Source organism: Phalacrocorax carbo (genome assembly GCF_963921805.1).
Source record: "Phalacrocorax carbo chromosome W unlocalized genomic scaffold, bPhaCar2.1 SUPER_W_unloc_4, whole genome shotgun sequence".
Classification (NCBI taxonomy): domain Eukaryota; kingdom Metazoa; phylum Chordata; class Aves; order Suliformes; family Phalacrocoracidae; genus Phalacrocorax; species Phalacrocorax carbo.
The window spans coordinates 980586-1000750 of NW_026990255.1; the positions used below are offsets into that span (position 1 = coordinate 980586).

The following is a 20165-nucleotide window of genomic DNA, read 5'->3' on the forward strand; positions in this document are numbered from 1 at the left end:
ATGCGAAAAAATAGCTGTATTCCCTCACCCTCTCCACAAGATAGCTCCCCCACCACTGTAAGGGCATCAATGCCAGGGCAAAGTGCATAGCCATTGTTTATATTAACATGTTCCCAATCTCAGCAAAATAAAGAGGCAAACAGTGCAGCCAGCAAACTCCGTGACCTGCACAGAACCTTGCCACTTAATAACTACTACAGCTATAGCATGCTTAATACAAAACTGCTGTTGACTTGGGCCCCACATTGGGTGCCAAAAAAGGATTGTAGTGGGTTGACCTTGGCTGGCTGCCAGGTGCCCACCAAGCTGCTCTATCACTCCCCTCCTCAGCAGGACAGGGAGGGGAGAAAATAAGATGGAGAATAACTCATGGGTCAAGATAAAGGCAGTTTAATAAAGAAAAAGCAAAGGCTGTGCACAGAAGCAAAGGAAAACAAAAGATTTATTCTCTACTTCCCATCAGCAGGCTATTTCCAGCCACTTCCCGGGAAGTAGGGCTTCAGTACACCTGGCGATTGTTCCCAAAGACAAACGTAATAATGAATGCCCCCTCTCCTCCTCCGTTCTCTTAGCTTTTATTGCTGAACAGAGGTCATATGGTATAGAATATCCCTTTGGTCAGTTTGAGTCAGCTCTCCTGGCTATGTTCCCTCCCAAGATCTTGCCCCAGCCTACTGGCCTTTGGGGGTGAGGTGGGGGATGCTGGAGAGGCAGCCTTGATGCTGTGAGAGCACTGATCAGCAGTAGTCAAACCACTGGTGTGTTATCAACACCCTTCTAGCTGCCAATACAAAGCACAGAACTATGAGGGCTGCAATGGGGGAAATAAACTCCATATCATCCAGACCCAATACAACCTCCACACCTTATTCCATATCATTTGCGTCATGCAAGCTACAACCCTGTGCTGGTTTTGGCTGAGAAGGGGTTAATTCTCTTCACTGAGGTGCCTGTGGTGGTCGGGAACCTTTCCAGCTTCCTGCGCTCTGCTGAGTCAGCGGGAGGCTGGAAGGGGTGGGGCCATGGCCAGGACAGCTGACCCCGACTGGCCAATGGCAGGTTCATTCCATACCATGTGACACCATGACCAGTATATTAAGGGGGGGCAGTTGCAGCTCGGGGAAGGTGTGGTGTTGCTTTGATGGGCAGTGAGCGGCTGCGTCGCGTGTGGTTTGTTTCGGCGGTTCTTCCCCCTCCCACCTTCCCCCTCCCCCCCAGGTTTCGCGCCTCTCGTTGTTCTCCTTTCCATTGCATTTCTGTTGTTGTTTCTTTTAATTTTCATTATTAAACTGTTCTTATCTCAAACCGCGAGTGTTACCCTTCTGATTCTCTTCCCCATCTACCGGTGGGGGAGTGAGCGAGCGACTGTGTGGGGCTGAGCTGCCGGCTAAACCACGACAGTCTTTTTGGCGCCCAACGTGGGGCTCAAGGGTTGGAGATAACAGCAGCTGCTGGTCACAGCACTATGTTGTCATTTTTGCAGTTTGTGTTAAAGATTGGTGTTGGTTTCTTTAGTCTGCTGTGTTCTGCTGTGATTAGTGATGTTTTGCCTAAGAGATTTGTTATGCAAATACTCATTTTCAGCTTTATCTGGTATTTGGGGTTTTTGCTGAAACCGTTACTGTACTTTGGATACCACCTTGTTGAGGCAATTAGCAATTATACCTCCTCCTCTGAGAGATTTTATATGGAGGAAATACAGAATGGTATCTTTGCTACTTTCTTCTATGATGTCTCCGTCTTTATTACAGCAACCTTTTTGTATTTTGAACATCCTTGGGTGGTTAAGGTATACTTCTTGTTAGTTTTTGGGCATGTTGTTTTGATTTTGACTAAGCAACTTAAGAATATCGCCCAGAAATCTGCCCCAAGGCTTGATAGTTATGAGTGGCAGGGCATGTGGGATAGCATGGGCAAATACCTAGGGCAGTGGGCACCCCCAGTGTTTTGGAGTTCCACCCCCGAACAAGTGCAGAATCCTGAAAAATTAGTAGAATATTTGGAGGAAGTATGTTGTTACCCTGGTAACTCCAGAGAGACACAGATAAATACAATGTGCTGTGGCCTGGCCCATGTGTACTGAGCCCTGCTCAACAGTATTCAGTGCTCCCAAGGGGAAGAGAAGGTCTCTGGATTGAAAGGCAAAGTGACTGGCACTGCGGCCACTCAAACCCCCAGGAGCAGCACTGTGGCTACTCAAATCCCCATGACAAGTACTGGAGCTGACTCAGAGAATCAACCTGAGACGTATCAGTTGCCCCCATACACAAGACGAAATATTAGAAGCGGACGTCAACTCGTTTAGAATAGAATGATGAAGAAGCAGGGCTGTCATGGGGAGAGGAGGAAGAAGTCATAAATGAAATAGAGACCACCCAATCCCTGTCCTTGAGTGAGTTGTGAGATACATGAAAAGAGTTCAGCCGTTGTTCAGGTGAGCACATTGTCACCTGGCTGCTCCGATGCTGGGATAATGGGGCCAGTAGCCTGGAACTAGAGAGAAAAGAAGCCAAACAACTGGGATCCCTTTCTGGGGAAGGGGATGTTGACAAAGCAGTTGGAAAAAGAACACAAGGCCTCAGCCTCTGGAGGCGACGCTTGTCCGGAGTGAAGGAAAAGTATCCCTTTAAATACGATGTTACATATCACCTAGGAAAATAGACAACTATGGAGAAAGGTATCCAGTATCTGAGGGATTTAGCTGTGCTTGAGGTGATTTATGGTGACCTGGATGATCAACAGTCATCCAAAGATCCAGATGAAGCCCAGTGAACATGACCCATGTGGCGGAAGTTTGTACGGAGCGCACCAGCCTCGTAAGCAAACTCATTGGCAGTAATGTCCTGGAAAGAGGACAAGGCACCAACAGTGGCGGAGGTGATTGATAGACTCCAGGATTTCGAAACAAATATCTCTTCCTCCCTCGTCTCTGCTGTGGAGAAACTATCCCGAGAGGTCCAGCAACTCAAAGAAGATATGTATGTCCTGCTCCCCACCTTGACAGAGTAGTGCCTCAGCTGTTAGGAATAAGCCTCCTTTTGCTCAAAGGACAGGATAAACACCACAGGCCGCCCTATGGTTCTACCTGCGTGACCATGGAGAGGACATGAGGAGGTGGGAAGGCAAGTCTACCTCGACCCTAGACGCATGGGTACGTGAACTGTAAGGAAGAACAATCACTCAGGGAGGTTCTTCCAGGAAAGCTGCTGCTCCAATTTCCAGTGAACAAGTACCCAGACAGAAGAGTAGAAGTGATGATTTTATTTCTAAGCATAATAGAGGGACTCTTGATTCACATTTACAGGAAGTGAGTTGTGACTGCCATGATCAGGACTAGAGGGCCCCTGCCTCCAGCCGGGTGGAGGAAAAGGATAACCGGGTTTACTGCACTGTGTGGGTCCGACGGCCTGCCACATCCGACCCACAGAACTATAAAGCTTTAGTGGACACCGGAGCACAGTGCACGCTAATGCCATCAAGCTATACAGGGGGAGAACCCATGAGTATTGCTGGAGTGACAGGGGGATCCCAAGAGCTAACTGTATTGGAGGCCGAAGTGAGCCTAACCGAGAATGAGTGGCAGAAGCACCCCATTGTGACTGGCCCAGAGGCTCCGTGCATCCTTGGCATAGACTACCTCAGGAGAGGGTATTTCAAGGACCCAAAAGGGTACAGGTGGGATTTTGGTGTAGCTGCCTTGGAGATGGAGGGAATTAAAGTTGTCTACCTTGCCCAGTCTCTCGAAGGACTCTTCTGTTGTGGGGCTGCCGAGGGTCAAAGAACAACTGGTGCCAACCGTCCACAATACTGTACCAGCCAAGACCCTCTGATTCCCATCCATGAGCTCGTTCGTCGACTGGAGAGCCAAGGAGTGATCAGTAAGACCCACTCGCCCTTTAACAGTCCCATATGGCCACTGCAGAAATCTAATGGAGACTAACAGTAGACTATCATGGCCTGAATGAAGTCACTCCACCATTGCGGACTGCCATGCCAGACATGCTGGAAATTCAATATGAACTGGAGTCAAAGGCAGCCAAGTGGTATGCCACAACTAATATTGCTAATGCATTCTTCTCAATCCCTCTGGCAGCAGAGTGCAGGCCACAGTTTGCTTTCATTTGGAGGGGCGTCCAGTACAGCTGGAATCGACTGCCCCAGGGGTGGAAACACAGTCCTACCATTTGCCATGGACTGATCCAGACTGTACTGGAACAGGGAGAAGCTCCAGAACACCTTCAATACATTGATGACATCAGCGTGTAGGGCAACACAGCAGAAGAAGTTTTTGAAAAAGGAGAGAAAATAGTCCAAATCCTTCCGAAGGCCGGTTTTGCCATAAAACAAAGCAAGGTGAAGGGACCTGCACAAGAGATCCAGTTCTTAGGAATCAAATGGCAAGATGGATGTCATCAGATCCCAATGGATGTGATCAACAAAATAGCAGCCATGTCTCCACCAACTAGCAAAAAGGAAACACAAGCTTTCTTGGGCGTTGTGGGTTTTTGGAGAATGCATATTCCAAATTACAGTGTGATTGTAAGCCCTCTCTATCAAGTGACCCAGAAGAAGAATGATTTCAAATGGGGCCCTGAGCAATGACAAGCCTTTGAACAGATTAAACAGGAGACAGTTCATGCAGTAGGCCTTGGGCCAGTCCGGGCAGGACAAGATGTAAAAAATGTGCTCTACACTGCAGCCAGGGAGAATGGCTCCACTGGAGCCTCTGGCAGAAAGCACCAGGGGAGACCCGAGGTCGACCCCTAGGGTTTTGGAGTCGGGGATACAGAGGGTCTGAAGGCCACTATACTCCAACTGAGAGAGAGATATACTGACAGCATATGAAGGGGTTTGAGCTGCTTCAGAAGTGGTTGGTACTGAAGCACAGCTGCTCCTGGCACCCCGACTACCAGTGCTGGGCTGGATGCTCAAAGAAAACGTCCCCTCTACACACCATGCAACTGATGCTACGTGGAGTAAATGGGTTGCACTGATCGCCCAATGGGCTTGAATAGGAAACCCCAGTCGCCCAGGAATCTTGGAAGTGATCTTGGACTGGCCAAAAGGCAAAGATTTTGGAATATCATGAGAGGAAGAGGTGATGTGTACTGAAGAAGCCCCGTTGTATAACATACTGCCAAAAGATGAGAAGCAATATGCCCTGTTCACTGACAGGTCCTGTCACCTTGTGGGAAAGCATCAGAGATGGAAGGCTACTGAAGGAGAAGGTGAATCACTCCAGTTTGAAGTGGTGAAAGCCATCTTGCTGGTTTTAGACATTGCTCAGTGGGAAAAGTGGCCAGTGCTCTATCTCTATATTGACTCACGGATGGCAGCAAAGGCCCTATGGGGGCGGTTACAGCAATAGAAGCAGAGCAACTGGCTGAACACCTGCCTGCCGATGGGAAATAGTGAATAAGCTCCTTTTGGTTTTTTTGCTTTGACTGTCTGTGTGGCTTCTGCTTTACTTATTAAACTGTCTTTATCTCAACCCACGTGTTTTCTTATTTTGTCCCTTTCAATTCTCTCCCCCATCCCACTGGGGTAGCGGGGAGTGAGCAAGCAGCTGTGTGGTGCTTATTTGCTGACTGGGGCTAAACCACAACAGTGTGAAACACTGCCCTTCACAATGATTAGGTTAGTGTACTGAGCTTATTTATTCATGTTTTTGTTGCTAATAATTCAGGCATATCTTTCCCTAACAGGTATGAGCAAATACTGCAGAAAGAAGAGACAACTACTAGGTAGTACTGGAGAAAGAGCAGTACTTGGAGTACGTTTTTTGAAATTCACCAAAAGGTACTTCCTTTCCCTCATTTAGGTATCAAGGCCATGACTTAATAACTGTTTACAGCCAAATAAGTAGTTGTTTATGGTCAGTCTGAGAACTGTTACTGCTGGATCTACAATAGGTATGAACAAAACTACCTTCTCTTGCCCAGCGTGCTTCTCATCCTCACGTTCCTCTTCAACTCTACCTTGTTTCAATGCTTTCAGAAATTCACTCTTCTTATCAGTCCGTGTTCTTGTCAATTTTGTTAAACGAGGCTGACCAACTTTGTCAGTAGGGGATGACGAATTTGACCAATTACACTGGGGGGTGGGGGTGTCAGAAAAAAGAACGACTATTAGAAATTTATTCATTTAGAGAACTTTGAATGAAAGACAAAGACTCACAGGCACTTGTGGTTTCAGGTTTCACGTATATCCACAGTCAAAAGCAGAGGGAAGATATTTCTATTTCAGTATATATAGTTCTTACATGTAACCCCAGAGATGAAGACTTATGGAGCCCTGCTAACAAACAGTGGACCTTCTGAAGTGTATCACACTATTAGCAGTTTTGAAGTTTAAACCTACCAGGTTATACTTCCTAATGCACCATTTTTACTCCAAATCAAACTTACAAAGCAAATGTTGCAGTGATGTACCTTCTGTAATTTTCTCTCCCACACTAATTTCCACAAAAATAAACTTCTTTAATATAGTTCTGTATAAAACTTACTGATCCAGTTATCCAACAAAACAAATTTAAAATTTCTTAAATTTGATAAAGACTACAGACATTGCTTTACCTCTTTCACTGAATTCTGTGATACAGTAAATGCCTTGGCAGTTCTTCTGAAAGGACTGAAATTGCCAATACCATATGCAGATTCATGAGAAAATGGATTCCCAAGTTTATTTTCTTTTGCTTGGCTTTTCCACTGCGTAGGCTAAACAAAAATTTAGAGAGTCATTAACTACAATAGGATTATTTTCAGGAATATTTAGAAAAACGATTAAGCAAAAGTTAATCATAACTACAACCATAATTTACAGCAAATACCTGTTTTATTGTGGAAAAGAGACAGTTTATGAGCAATTCATCCTATCCCACAAATACTGTTTACACTTTTTATATAGACTTAAATTTACAAACAATTAAAACCCTCATATTTGATGTATATGAGTCTTCAACAGTTGGAAGTAGTGTTTTTAATGCAGTATGTTAAGAGAGTTAACAGCTCCATCAGATGCTCTCAGGAGCACAGAAAAATTCCTGAAATAAAATCAAAAGATGAACATGGAAAGTTGCATATGGAGAGGGACCAGAATGACACTAAGCACATCTGTATCAATAACTAGGATAAATTCTGGAGGTATGTTTATGCCAACTATAGCTCTCCACTAGATATCTATTTTTCTGTTAAAAACATATAAAAAAGGCATTGCTATTCTGTAAGTTAAAAACATCCTTTTCACTCTCCCTTGGACAGCTCTTGCACTTCTCAAAAAAGGTAAATGAGGGGAAAAAAAAAGATCCAATTGCAGTGTAGTTTCAAAAGAAAAATGAGAAAAAGTGTTTTCCCTTCACTGTCGGGATGTTCTGCACTTAGCACAATTTGAAAGCATAATACTCTAGGAACAGTACTCTCGGGGGTGAAATAAGCACATTCAAAATTAGAGCATGATTTTTTTTCAGCATGTTGTTCATGCCACCAGTATTCAAGACTCACCTTTGCGGGTGGAATAGCAGTTTTAGGGGCTAATCCTTTATAAACACTTGTGCCAGTTCTATTCTTTACTGGCTGTGAATGAAGACTTCCTACTACAGGGAATCCAGATATCTGCAGTTCTTTTGTACCGCCCTTTTTAATGACCAGCATTCTTGGAGATCTAGATTTAGGATTCAAAGGGTACTCTGGAGGGGACGAAAAAAAGTGTGTGTGTGTATATATATATATATATATGCACGCATGTGTATACATTCTTAAGTCCCTAGTTCATAGGGTACTGGATAGCCATATGGTCCAGAGCAAATCAGCATAAATCAGGAACTTGGTCCAGTATTAGTTCCACAAATAACACACTGTACAAACCTGGGTAAACACAAGTTCTGTTCCATTTTCCACAACCATCTTTTATAAAATATTTCACTTGGCAATGGAGGAATTTTACTTTTGGAAAAATAAATATATCCTTCAGTCAAAGAAGCTAGCTACACAGTTCTTGTTTGCAAATCTAAAATCCAAATACTATTAGTTGTTAATAGCTACCTAATCTTCAAAAGAGATTATGGTTTTCATATGTCCCTTTAAGGTTACTAAAGAATAATTACTCATGTATTTATTAACAACTCATTTTAGAGCCAAATGTTCCACACAATGTTCTCTATAAACATGAGAGAAGAGATGCATACTACTGTGGACCATGGTAATGACCAGTTTCTCTATCTCTATGCATAATAGACTATCTGAAGCTTATACCATTTCCAGGCTCAAGAGAGCACTAATTGGAGACATACAGTCAGCTGTCATATTCACTAAGTAACTGACATTTAACAGTTTGAAAGAACACCTATTAAAAACAGTTCTGAAGTTTTAAAAAAGTGAATAAAACACTAATTTTATTTTTGCACATGCATTCCAATGCTACATTAACAACCTTTTCCAAGATTATTTCCTCTCTCTGCAAGCATTTCTACTTCACAGGTCGAGTCACCATATCCTATATTAAAAAAATCCTATCTTAAAAGCATAAGTGATTTTAGCTTTGTTTAGCAGGTAGATGTTACAAAACATTTGTGGTAACTACATACTTAGCTCTCATTAAACTTTATGAAAAGACTTTTCATAATACTCACATGCTCCCATCCCATATACACAAGCTAAAATGGAATCTAACAGAAGTATACATTTTTAACAGTCATTAAAAGGGGATGGTAAAATTCCTCATCCTGAATATTAGGTTTCCATTAATAGGGAATAAGAATAGCCTTAATTTCAGTTTTTCAATTACAAAACAAGGATTGCAACAGCAGAGCTGTAACCAAGTAAGACACCAAGCTGTAAGCTGTAACAAGCCACTGCACTGTAGCTTACAGATCTACGTAGCTAACAACTGTTCCTTCCTTTGCTTGTGAAGAGCGATACCTAAAGAGCCTGGAAAACTTGCCCTCTCTCAGATCAAATTGAGCCGCATCATGCAGCAGCCACAGCCAGAGTGCTGCAAAGGTTGTAAAACACTCAAGTTGCTATATAATTTTCCACAACTTGGTTGGGGGAAAAAATTAGCTATTGTTACTCTTTTATTGCGAGAGAACTATATCTCCTGACTTTCACATGAAAGCTGCTAAATACACAAAAACGGAAAGCAGTCAAATTGTTTAGGCTCCTGCAAAAGTTCTTAGCAATTAGATATTTATACTGAGGGGTTGGCCTACACCTAGTGTTACCTAAGAACGCAAAACACACTGGGGAAGTATGAAAAAAAGAATCAGCAAATTAAAGTACCATTTAAAATGAGCAACAAGTTTCAGACCTCACTATTAACAACAGTAAGTTGAAGCTTTTATGTTTAATTAAACTTATTTCCTCAAAGAGAAAGGTTCTTATTTTGAGTAACTTGATTACTTTAAAACCTGTGCAGTCTAAAGCTGCCACCTTCTTAGAGTGAACAATTCACTACTTAAAGCCCACAGAACTGTAAAGCGGTAGCCAAATTTATCAGGTGGAGATGAGAAAACAAACCTAGACAACAGTTCAGTTAAAGGCCCACTCTCAGGATTGGCTTTCTTACAAGTAATTCATAAACACAACCAACAGCTTAAGACATTTGCTTCCAGGAAGAGACCTTAAATCTCTGCAAACTAACCTGCTCTTCCCAGCCCTCCTAGGTTTCTCTCCAAGATCTTCCAACAGCTCTAATCAGTCAGGAGCATTCATTTATGAAGTCTTCAGCTAGCAATCACATCACTAGTTTAGGTGACTGTGCTGGTTTTAGCTGAGAAGCGGTTAATTCTCCTCACTGTGGGGGGTCGGCTACCTTTCCAGCTTCCTGCGCTCTGCCACGGCTGGGGCGGCTGACCCCGACTGGCCAATGGCATGTTCATTCCATACCATGTGACACCATGACCAGTATATTGAGGGGGGGCAGTTTGCGGCTGGGGAGCGGCTGCATCGCCGGGTTGGCGGGCGGTGAGCGGCTGCATCGCGTGCGGTTTGTTTCGGCGGTTCGTTCCCCTACCCCCTCCCCCGGGGTTTTGCGCCTCTCGTTGTTCTCCTTTCCATTGCATTTCTGTTGTTGTTTCTTTTAATTTTCATTATTAAACTGTTCTTATCCCAACCCACGAGCGTTACCCTTCTGATTCTCTCTCCCATCTACCGGTGGGGGAGTGAGCGAGCGACTGTGTGGGGCTGAGCTGCCGGCTAAACCACGACAGTGACCCACCTTCATTGCATTTCCTCTTGGGAGATAAATTCTTGACTTCTTTACAAGACAACGTATACTTGTTTTTGGAAAGAAGCCTAGTTGTGGCTGCATCTACAGACCAACAGACTGATATCCAAATGGAAGTGTCACCTCTCTAACAAAAGGATACTTACATCGTAATAATATTGAAGTTTCCTCAATTTCAATCTATACTTTTGTAATATTCTAAAAAAAATTCCTATGTTTCAAATAAAACCAACTTCAGATCTCCACTACATTTTTATATTTAGAAACATCAAAAATACTCACCCCACACACCTGCCACTAAAGACTTATTCTGGCTTGTTGTTCTCTCATATTCAGGATTCAAAGATGGCTGAAAGGAAAATTTATCATTATTGAAAATAAAATTTAAAAATAAAAGTCTTGAATTATAGGACCAATGAAATAGAGTCACAATAATATTGGAAGTATGACCTCTGCTGTCAAAGATTTTTAAATAGAGACAGACTAGACAATTCCCCCGCAACCCAAAAAGATCAGCACCCACTTATTTCTCTTTTCCAACAAAACATCTCAAGCAGCATTCAATACAGTTATATGACTTGTCCAGAGAAGGCAAAACACAGTGATGTATGGTTCTTCAAAGAGGAAACTCACCCTTCCCCTTACATTCTACAGTTTTAGGTTGAAGCATGAGATCTCAAACAGCCAGTGGCAGAAAAATAATTTTGTTAGTACTTTGGATTTTTAGTAAGGTACTTGTGTAGAATTTAATACATACACATGCCACAGTAAACTGTGGTAAGATATTATGAAATAAACTTAGAACCCAATTATAGTTTCACTTAAACACTTAAGTGACAATAATAAAAACATAATGATAAAAAACTGGATATTAAAAAGAGAAACAAGTTAGCGGACAAATGACTAACGCCCTCTTACCTACGGGAAGGGTGATCCCTTATATGATGATCTGTAACTGGTGAAATCTCATGAAGTACCTTGTAATGGACAAAATGACAGTTGCAGAAACAAAACAATGAAACCTTGTTTATTATAATTGCAATTAACTTACAAAATCCTCAGCCTCAAACTGTTTGGGCATTTCCTTGTCTTCCTTTTTCCCAGTTTCATTATCAGATACATTGTTTTCAGGCAGTCCTTGGCCTTTTCCACAGTGGAAAGCGCTGGTACGAGTGCAGGAACCTCCACCATGGTATCCCCCACGATAGTTTATATTTTCTGTACCATTTCTGCCTTGTGAACGCCAACCATTCTTCTCTTTTTTCCCAAAATGCCCTTAGATTTTTAAATTTTAAAGAAATGTAATTACTAACAGTTTTGAAAGAACATTCTACTTTTGCAAAATTGGTAGAGGAGTTAAGCAAGCAGCTCTATATTCTGGGATGTGACAACAGAGTAAACTTAGTTTTCATTCACATAAGCAGCAGGGAAGAATATCACAAAAGAGTGCCAAAGAAAGAGGGTAGTAGTTCAACATTAAGAAGCCAAACCCCTTTTCTGACTACTCATATGTTGGTGGCTAGAGAATTAACTTGACCTCCTGCTTCTTAAGAGAGAAATACACCTGGACTCACACTACTTTAACCAACATCGTCTCCCAGATCTGTCTTCCCATTACCTCTGTTCTGCTACAGAATACAGCATTTGGCATAGGACAGCTATTATCATCAGACTTTTTGTCTAGCCAAAGTGCTACAAAGCAACAATGTAAACGTATTAAAAATGTTCCATGAAAGCTAAATTATACCTCCATTAGGCCATCCAACGTTAGGATCAAACTCATCTAAAGAGTTGTGTCTTCTGTGACTTGCTTCATAATGATTCTCTGTCCACAAAAAATTTTCAGAATGTTTCTCAAAGTTCAGTGATGACTGTAAAGGAGCACAAGTGGTAGACCTGAGATATCTGACTAATAACAAAACTGAATTATATGTACATTACTTGTGGTATATACAATCCATTTTTAGAAGGACTATGAATGGCAGACAATACAGCAGTTCTCAAGTATTCGTATGTTGAGAGTTATGTCATCATCTCCCATGCTAACAGAAATGGAAGCTATATCGTCCGATCCAGGACACTGAAACAGTGCTGAGGACCGTGCTTGTGACACAAAGTAAAAAAACCCAAGTGTTAATTTTGGTTTGGCAGCACGACAAAGGACAAGTGACATGTGGCAGAAGAGAAAAAAAAATAAAAAAGGTAACAAAGGATATGTGATCACAGTTTGGAAGACAGGAAAGAAGTCTGGGATCTTAATTTGGGTGGTTAGGTTAGAGACTACACACATGCACTGCATAGAAAGCAAGGAGTTGCTTCCACCAGAGGCAGCTGTACCCCCAAAAAAGGCCCGGTTAATTATCCATGTCATTATAACTTAATAAAGTAAATGCAACTAGTTATGAAACACAAATAAAACCTAGAGTCAAAAGTGTACAGATTCACAAATATACTTCAAATTATCAGCTTATAAGTAGACATTGTAGAAATTTTGAAGAAGTAAATCTTTAATATACCAGTAGGAAGTACTTTATAACCCAAAACCTTATGTTGAGAATAGCACTCAGAAATCAAAACACATCCTGACTAGAACTCATACCTAAGGTGATTAAAACAAAAAAGATCATGTCTTACAGCAGCTGTCTTCCCTATTACTTCTATCTGGCTTTACTATTTTAACATTATAACATTTCTTTTGCTGTTACACCTTGAAAATTTATTCTTGGATTTTTATGCTGCAAAAGTAGTGCTTAGCCTTACTCTTGTACATGCCACGCATACACCAGTGAGTGATAGCGGAGAGCTGTGTTACCCAACACCTCCCTGCCACACAGCCAACCTGCAGATGAAGCAAAGCCCCCTTCCCTCCAGCACATACTGTGCACATATATGTCCACTGTATTGCACATGTACAAGAGATCCAATACTTCCCAGGGCCATAACAGCTGCAAATGCATAAATGCACAGCTATGTGGAAATGTACAATGTGAGCAAAGTAAGCTTAGTAGTTCCAGGGAGTATGAACTTTACTGTACCAAAAGTATCAACTTTGCTGCCTGAAGCTTGCTCCATCTCCAGATTGAGTAACACGGGGGAGGAGTATAGCAGTAATGGTGCATGTTTGAAAATTAAAGCCCCAAGTTTATTTCAACAGTTATTATCCATTAACTTCTAAACAAGCCATATTAATATTTAAAGTACTCCACAGGTCAAAGTGAGAAGACAGACAGAAAAAAAGGAAATCACATTAATAGGTTTACCTACTTTGGAAAATATGTTGAAGAAATTATTTCCTTCTCCCCCACCACCACCACAAGACAATCACACAGAAAATAACACCTAAGTTCTACTGACAATGCCCCATCAGAGCTCAAGGTGCTGTTCAAAATCCACTGCTTAAAATTCAAACTGAAGTAAGCAACAGATATGTATTTCCAAACTGTATAGAAGTCAAATGAAAAGGGATTTCCCTCTCAGTTTGAGATCTGGGAAGTGAATTATTTCCTTGACAAACTTGGAGAGAAAAAAACCAGAAAACCACAAGACATTATCAAAATATCTAAGCGGTTAACAAATTATAATGAATCTCAATATTTAAGTAAAAAAAAATAATCATTATAAACAAACTTTTAATAAGCTGCCAAAAATTTCTGAAAGCTCCAGATCTGTTGATCATAGATGAAATTTTAGAAGATAGCTTCATGTGTTCATTTTCATATGACAACCTTCTAATATTGCCTTTGGAGTTTAACTTTTTTTTTTTTTTTTGTATGAACTTTGAAGAACAATCACATTTTCACAAACTACAACTGACAGCACTTTCTATATAGTGTTTAAGTTGTACTTGATATAATGCATCTAAAGTCTCTAAATTGCATGCAAAGATCATGCAGTTTTCATTTTCCCCACATGATGGGTGTATCAGTCTATCAAGCCTCTTGTGGCAAAGATGACAGTAAACTTTGTAAGCAACATGAAAACTACTGCCAATTTTTCTGGAAGTTGAGAAATTATTTGACTTGATCCAGCCATCAAGAAAGCAAGCAATACAGATTTTTGAAGTATAAGTCTTATTGCTTAACGTGAAGTAACAGTAAGCTTGCAAAAACTACTGAATTTACCAGTCTATCTGCAATCTCACCATACACATTTTACAGCAATCCTTTCTGAAAAGTTTCGTCCATATCCCAAGATGGCTTTGCTATTCACAACACTTTCCCATTTCCACCTGCTCAACTGCAATATCGCACTGATGGAAATATATTAGTTCCAGACCTGAACTAAAGCTACTGAGCAATGAATACCCAGCTATCTTGGTAGACTTTGCTATGTAAATGACAGGGAGATGATATAAAAGCTTATCCTTAAGAGGAAGTCATCAGCAATAGGCGAGATGGATTTCTGTCAAGCTGTAATCTGTATCAGTCACATTAAGAAAACTCATTCACAATCCCAGCTTCCTGGCATCAAGTTTTTCTAATGCTAGCCTTTACCTACGTAAGGGAAAACTTTGGCTACCCAGGACTGAGGAGGAAACCAAACTCAAAGATGCAATTCCTAAAAGTGCCTCTTTCAGGGAAATAAAAACTGACCAGGCAGAGTTCAGTTTCTCCTTCTCAAGTCTAAATGTTGTTGATCCCATAGCCTCATCTCAGCTCCATTCTGTATGAAACATGAGACACCTTGCCTTCCTCACCCCATTCTTCCTCTTCATCCCTCTTGCCTGCTCTTCTCTTCAGCTGCTTTGTTGAGCTATGGAAAGCAGAAATAAACATCTGTTCTAGGAAATGGTGGGGACAGGGAGCAGGGTGGCACAACATTTGAGACCTGTCTTGTAGAGGAATGACAGGATAAGCTTTTTCCTGTAAACTAGGAATTACTACACGTTGGGTAGGACCAAAAAGACTTTTCAAGTGTTTAATAGCCAAATGTGCTCTATATCACAGAATGCTGATCATTGAGGGAAGAGGTAATGCAAGGAAATAAGCTGCATTTCAAACAATGAAGCACAAAGACTATAATGGAGAAAAAATATACAACTACAGAGTTTTTGGAAGAGAAGAAAGGAAGCATCTAAACTCCTTGAGGCAAAGATTCATGGAAGAGAGCAGGATCCACAACATATGCTTGCAATGAAATTTCCCACAATTCAGGAATGAGGTGACAAATACAACCCACACTCCAGATGTATTTGAGTAGTACTGGGGTAGTGCTGGAATTTATTTTTATCCTGCTATATTGACACTTTAAGTATGCAGGTAAAGCTCTTCCAACAGATTGTTGAACTATGCGGAGAAAGATTGTTTTGCAATCGTGACACCATATTAAACTAAGCTCTGATTACTTTTTTGATTGAAAATGTGTTTCAATAGGAAAAAGCAGCTCAAGAGAGTTGAATATCTCAGCAATCAAGTAGAATGAAAGCAAACATATCACAGGAACCATCCTGGAACAGGTAGGCCTAATGTTCCCAGAAGAGCAACTGACAGTTGCTGATAGACTATACTAAACAAAGCAGCTAGCTAGATCAATGTAGAAAAAAAGATGAATAGAGCAATATAATAAATAAGGACATTCAATGACCTGACTTAAAAAATGTCTGCGTGTATGTATAGACATATATAAGTAATGGGAACACAACTAATACTGACAGCCGACCGTGCATTTAACAATAGCGCAAGCCTATTTCCATAAGTTTATAAAGGCTAAACATTTTCCATGGACATGAAAGACAGCAAGAAGCTTACATAAATACATTAAAGCAAGGCAATGCCACTCTCACAGCTGCAGATATGGATACTGCATTCAAAAGGTTATAATGAAGGCGACATGTCTACAAATAGGGAAATAAAACAGATGACAGGAGTTTGAAATATCCAGTGCTGCCTCTGCTTCTGCATTCGCACAAATTAAGAAAGAGTAGAAGGATAGGCCAGGAAAAAAAACCAAACCAACATTTATATGAGACAGACGTATTCAAGACTTCCTAGAATACTTACAAATCCTAATGATTCAGAGATTGCCATTTATTGTTTCCAAGCTGTCTCATGGTATAAAGTAACAGTAGTTTAGATGAAACAACCACTGCAAGAATACACAACTATTTGAAAGCACCACACACTACCTGTTGCTGTACGCCTCTATGGGAGAACTTATCTTGGGCCGCATACCTCCGGGACACAGGGCTCTACCCACCCTGGGGACAGTGATGCACAGACATCAATATGATGGATACAAAATGTCCGTTTATTTAGCTGCGTCACACGCTTATATAGCTCTTGCGCTTCCTGCTCCTGCCACTCCTATGGGGAGGAGTCTATCTTTCCATCACATCCCGTGATCTTCCGGTCGCCGATCCCTGTCTATTCCCCTACAACTACCAGTAGTAGCAACCATCCCACCAGCAACTGAAGAGCCATTTCAGAAGGTCTATTTCAAAAACATATTTTTTTTTTAATCACTTGAATGACAGAATAACACTTCTGTAAAATGTATAGAGGACAGAGCAAAATCAGAAGCAAGAACATTAAGCATATGCCTCTGTCTCGGTTCTTCTAGCACAAAATACTATAATTAATTTTAAACTCCTGATTAAGGCAATCTTAATCCAACAACAGCTCTGACAATGTGTCCAGGCACATACTTCTTTCCATGAAGTCAGATGCTCAAGCGAAAACCCCTACCAGAGGTATGAGCTTGATAACCAAGGTCCAACTATTTGCTGTTGCGACAGCAAGGCTTGGTAGATATCATCTGTTATCATCCTTCACATATTCATAAAGTGATTTGCATTTTTACTATGATTGAGGTTACGACATTCAGACTTCTCTAATAATGAGACTGCCTGTTCAAAAGACCAGTAAAGAGCATACCTTTGTTGATGATGGCAGAGTAGGAAAATTAAGCCAGGCTGGAGCGAAGTCATGCTGCGCCATTTAGGTCCAGTCTCTCCAAATCAATTAAACAAGGCTTCAGCACCTCATGGCAAGTCCCTGTAATTGGGGGAAAAAAACCAAACCAAACAAACAAAAAAACCCACACCACCAAACACCCAAGAAATTAGTACTTTTCAGATGCTTATCTTACAAGAGGATTACACTTGTGGCATTTTGACCATTATTTCCCTTCTGTTTTCTGGTATTATTTTCTCACACAGATCTGTTTTTAGAATCTAACTAGCCTCATCTCATTTATAGCATCTGTGCTTTTATTACCAAAGTGTCACACTAATCAAATATATCACAGGCATCATGAAAATACAACTGTAACATTCACTCCTTTATTTCCTCTTATAAATGGGATGAAACATCTTGTGTAAGGTCTGATCAGAAAGCTGTGGCAAAATTAGCTTGTTGAAATATTTTCCGGTACTATCTAGAATGGATTGCAGGAGCCATTTCATTAGCTTCCTAGAAGCTGATTTTTCAAATTAGTCCCTAAAAGTTAATTTTAGGGGCCACATTAAAGTTCCTTAATAAAAGACTAAATGCTCAGGACCACCACAAGCCATATTTTCTCTAGATTTAATGGAAACAGTGTTTACGTGTCCAGAAATACTGTCAAAATTCAGTAAAATTCTCCAGTTTGAAAATGGGCAAGAGAAGGTAATGGCTCAAGATAAAACCCAAGAGTACTTTTTCTACCCCATGCTCTCTCCACAGGTGGGAAAACATCTCTCAGCGAGCAAGAGAATGCAAGATAATGCAAACTACATTACCTGAAGCTGAACAATATCACAGAAAGGAAAGAAATAGATTCAACTGCCTGAATTATAAGGGTATGTGAATCATGCTCTGCAGCTAAATACTGCAAAATTGTCAATGACTCAAAAGCATTATATACACACTACTAGAAATTCAGCTAGTGAAAACATAATTAACATCCACTTGCATTTTACAGGGAGACCCAAATAAATGCATATTCCGCATCTCTGCACAACAGAGCGGAGATCTGTTAGTGAGCACAGATCTGTTAGTGAGCACAGATGGAGTTCACTTTAATCTAAAGCTGCTGTAATTTGAGTAAGTTTTAGTAAGAGCTGTGGAATGTGAACTTGATATCTGATAATTATTGTTGTATTCTGGCCTGAACAGGACTACTGCAGGCTTCCAGTGACAGAGGAGAATGTTCCAACTTCTAAAAGGAAGTATAGCAGATTTGTAAGCATTTAACTGCACTACTAAGTTGAGCTGCTAGTTCTTTTTTATGCAGTGAGCTCATACTAAAGTTTTTAGGTACCTCTGATACCAGAGTTAAACTATAAGGTAAGATGCACAAAATCCACTATCATTAAACAGAGACAAGTTTTAAACTACGTGTCACCCAAATAACTTGTTATAAATCACTCTACTGAAGTCATCCAACACACTCTTCTAAATTAATTTCAAAAGAAATTCCAGAGAAATTTTCTAAAGAATCCAATTATGTCAGACCAGTATTTTAAAAAAAAAAAAAAACCAAAACCACCCACCCACAAAAACAACACCAAAAAAAACCCAAACCCAAAACACAGAAGTTCTAGAGTCATAGAATGCTCACTAAAATGGCTTCTCTTTCTAACAGGAACCAAGGTCACTTTTACTGATTAATCATGCTCAGCAACAGTATAGAAACAGAAGAGGATATATGTTTACAGATGAACCAATATAAGAGATGTTAAATTAAGAAACAGCAAATCAAATGTGAACAGACTACAGCAAGAAAAATTTTTTTTTTCCCTCCTTCCCTCAGATACAGTTCTCATCTCCAAGCAAGAGAATCATGAAATTTTTAGAAAGGACCAAGACAGGTATCAATACTGGAAGATCAGCACAACAACAATGATCTTCAGACCAAGGCACTTACAGTCTAGAAAACAAATGGAGAGATTAGGTTTATACCAAATAAGAACATAACAAAGAACCCAAAAAGCATTACCAAGTTCTTGGTGAATCGGCTATTAGGTATGGGATAACAAAAGCACTAACAATGTGATTTCTTAATAAATTAGCCTTACTGTTTTTAGAAAACTAGTCAAGCTTCCTAACACTACTATTTATCCAACTGCCATGAAAAAGTTTATTCTTAACTTACTAACATCCCTACCTTTTACCTTTGCACATAAATCAAGGGCTAAGGTGTCTCATGGTTTTAGCTGGGACAGAGTTAATTTTCTGCACTGTAGCCGGTATAGTGCTGTGCTTTGGACTTAGTATGAAAACAATGTTGATAACACACCGATGGCTTAGTTGTTGCTGGGTAGTGCTTGTACTAGTCAAGGACATGTCTAGCTTCCCATGCTCTGCTGGGTGCACAAGAAGCCAGGAGGGAAGGGGGCACAGCTAAGAGAACGGATTCAAACTGGCCAAAGGGATATTCCATATCATGTAACGTCGTGCCCAGTATGTTAACTGGGAGGGGCTGGCCAGGGGAGGGAGGCAGCAATCGGGGACCAGCAGCGTCGGTCGACGGGTGGTGGTCAGTTGTATCGTTTGTGTTTCTGTTTTTGTCCCTTTTCCTTTGTATTACATTATCATTATTGTTATTACTATAATAATCTTTATTATCACTATTATTTTACTTTAATTATTAAACTGTTCTTATCTCAACCCACAAGTCTGGTTGTTTTTTTTTTTGCTTTTGCTCTTCCGATTCTCTCCCCCATCCCAGAGGGGTGGGGGGAGTGAGTGAGCGGCTGCGTGGTGTTTAGGTGCCAGCTGAGGCTGAACCACGACAGTCCTTATTGGCGCCCAAGATGGAGCTCGAAGGGTTTGAGATAACAACAGTTGCTAGTCACAGCACTGAAAAATCTGTTCTCAACATTAGTTTGTCCAGACTATACCATGCTGATTGTAAAGTACACATTAAAAATTGCTGTTGGTTTTTGTACTTTGCTGAGCTCTGCAGCGATTAGAGATGTTTTGCCTAGGAGATTTGTTATTAAAACGCTGGCCTTGACCATTATC

The 20165-nt window shown here is 40.8% G+C and overlaps 1 protein-coding gene across 1 annotated transcript; it reads right to left on the reverse strand.

Moving 5' to 3' along the window:
* Window positions 1-5695: 5695 nt before the first annotated feature.
* LOC135310881 (vasculin-like) lies at window positions 5696-19828 on the reverse strand. Its single transcript, XM_064439973.1, has 7 exons — window positions 17094-19828; window positions 11969-12092; window positions 11273-11496; window positions 10504-10570; window positions 7500-7684; window positions 6576-6716; window positions 5696-6093 (listed from the first exon to the last, which is right to left on the reverse strand). The coding sequence occupies exons 1-7, from the start codon at window positions 17154-17156 to the stop codon at window positions 5818-5820; spliced, it is 1080 nt and encodes a 359-aa protein (XP_064296043.1). The 5' UTR covers window positions 17157-19828; the 3' UTR covers window positions 5696-5817.
* Between the last annotated feature and the right edge of the window lie 337 nt (window positions 19829-20165).

What these genes read in the sequence shown, in the direction of transcription:
- LOC135310881 (XM_064439973.1), bottom strand. Translation starts at nt 17,156, where the DNA reads ATGGCGCAGCATGACTTCGCTCCAGCCTGGCTTAATTTTCCTACTCTG. An exon ending in CGTTGGATGGCCTAATGGAG is followed by an intron (nt 11,497 to 11,968) that starts GTATAATTTAGC and finishes TAAAAATCTAAG; the next exon opens with GGCATTTTGGGAAAAAAGAG. An exon ending in TTTAGTGGCAGGTGTGTGGG is followed by an intron (nt 7,685 to 10,503) that starts GTGAGTATTTTT and finishes CGTCCCCTCCAG; the next exon opens with AGTACCCTTTGAATCCTAAA.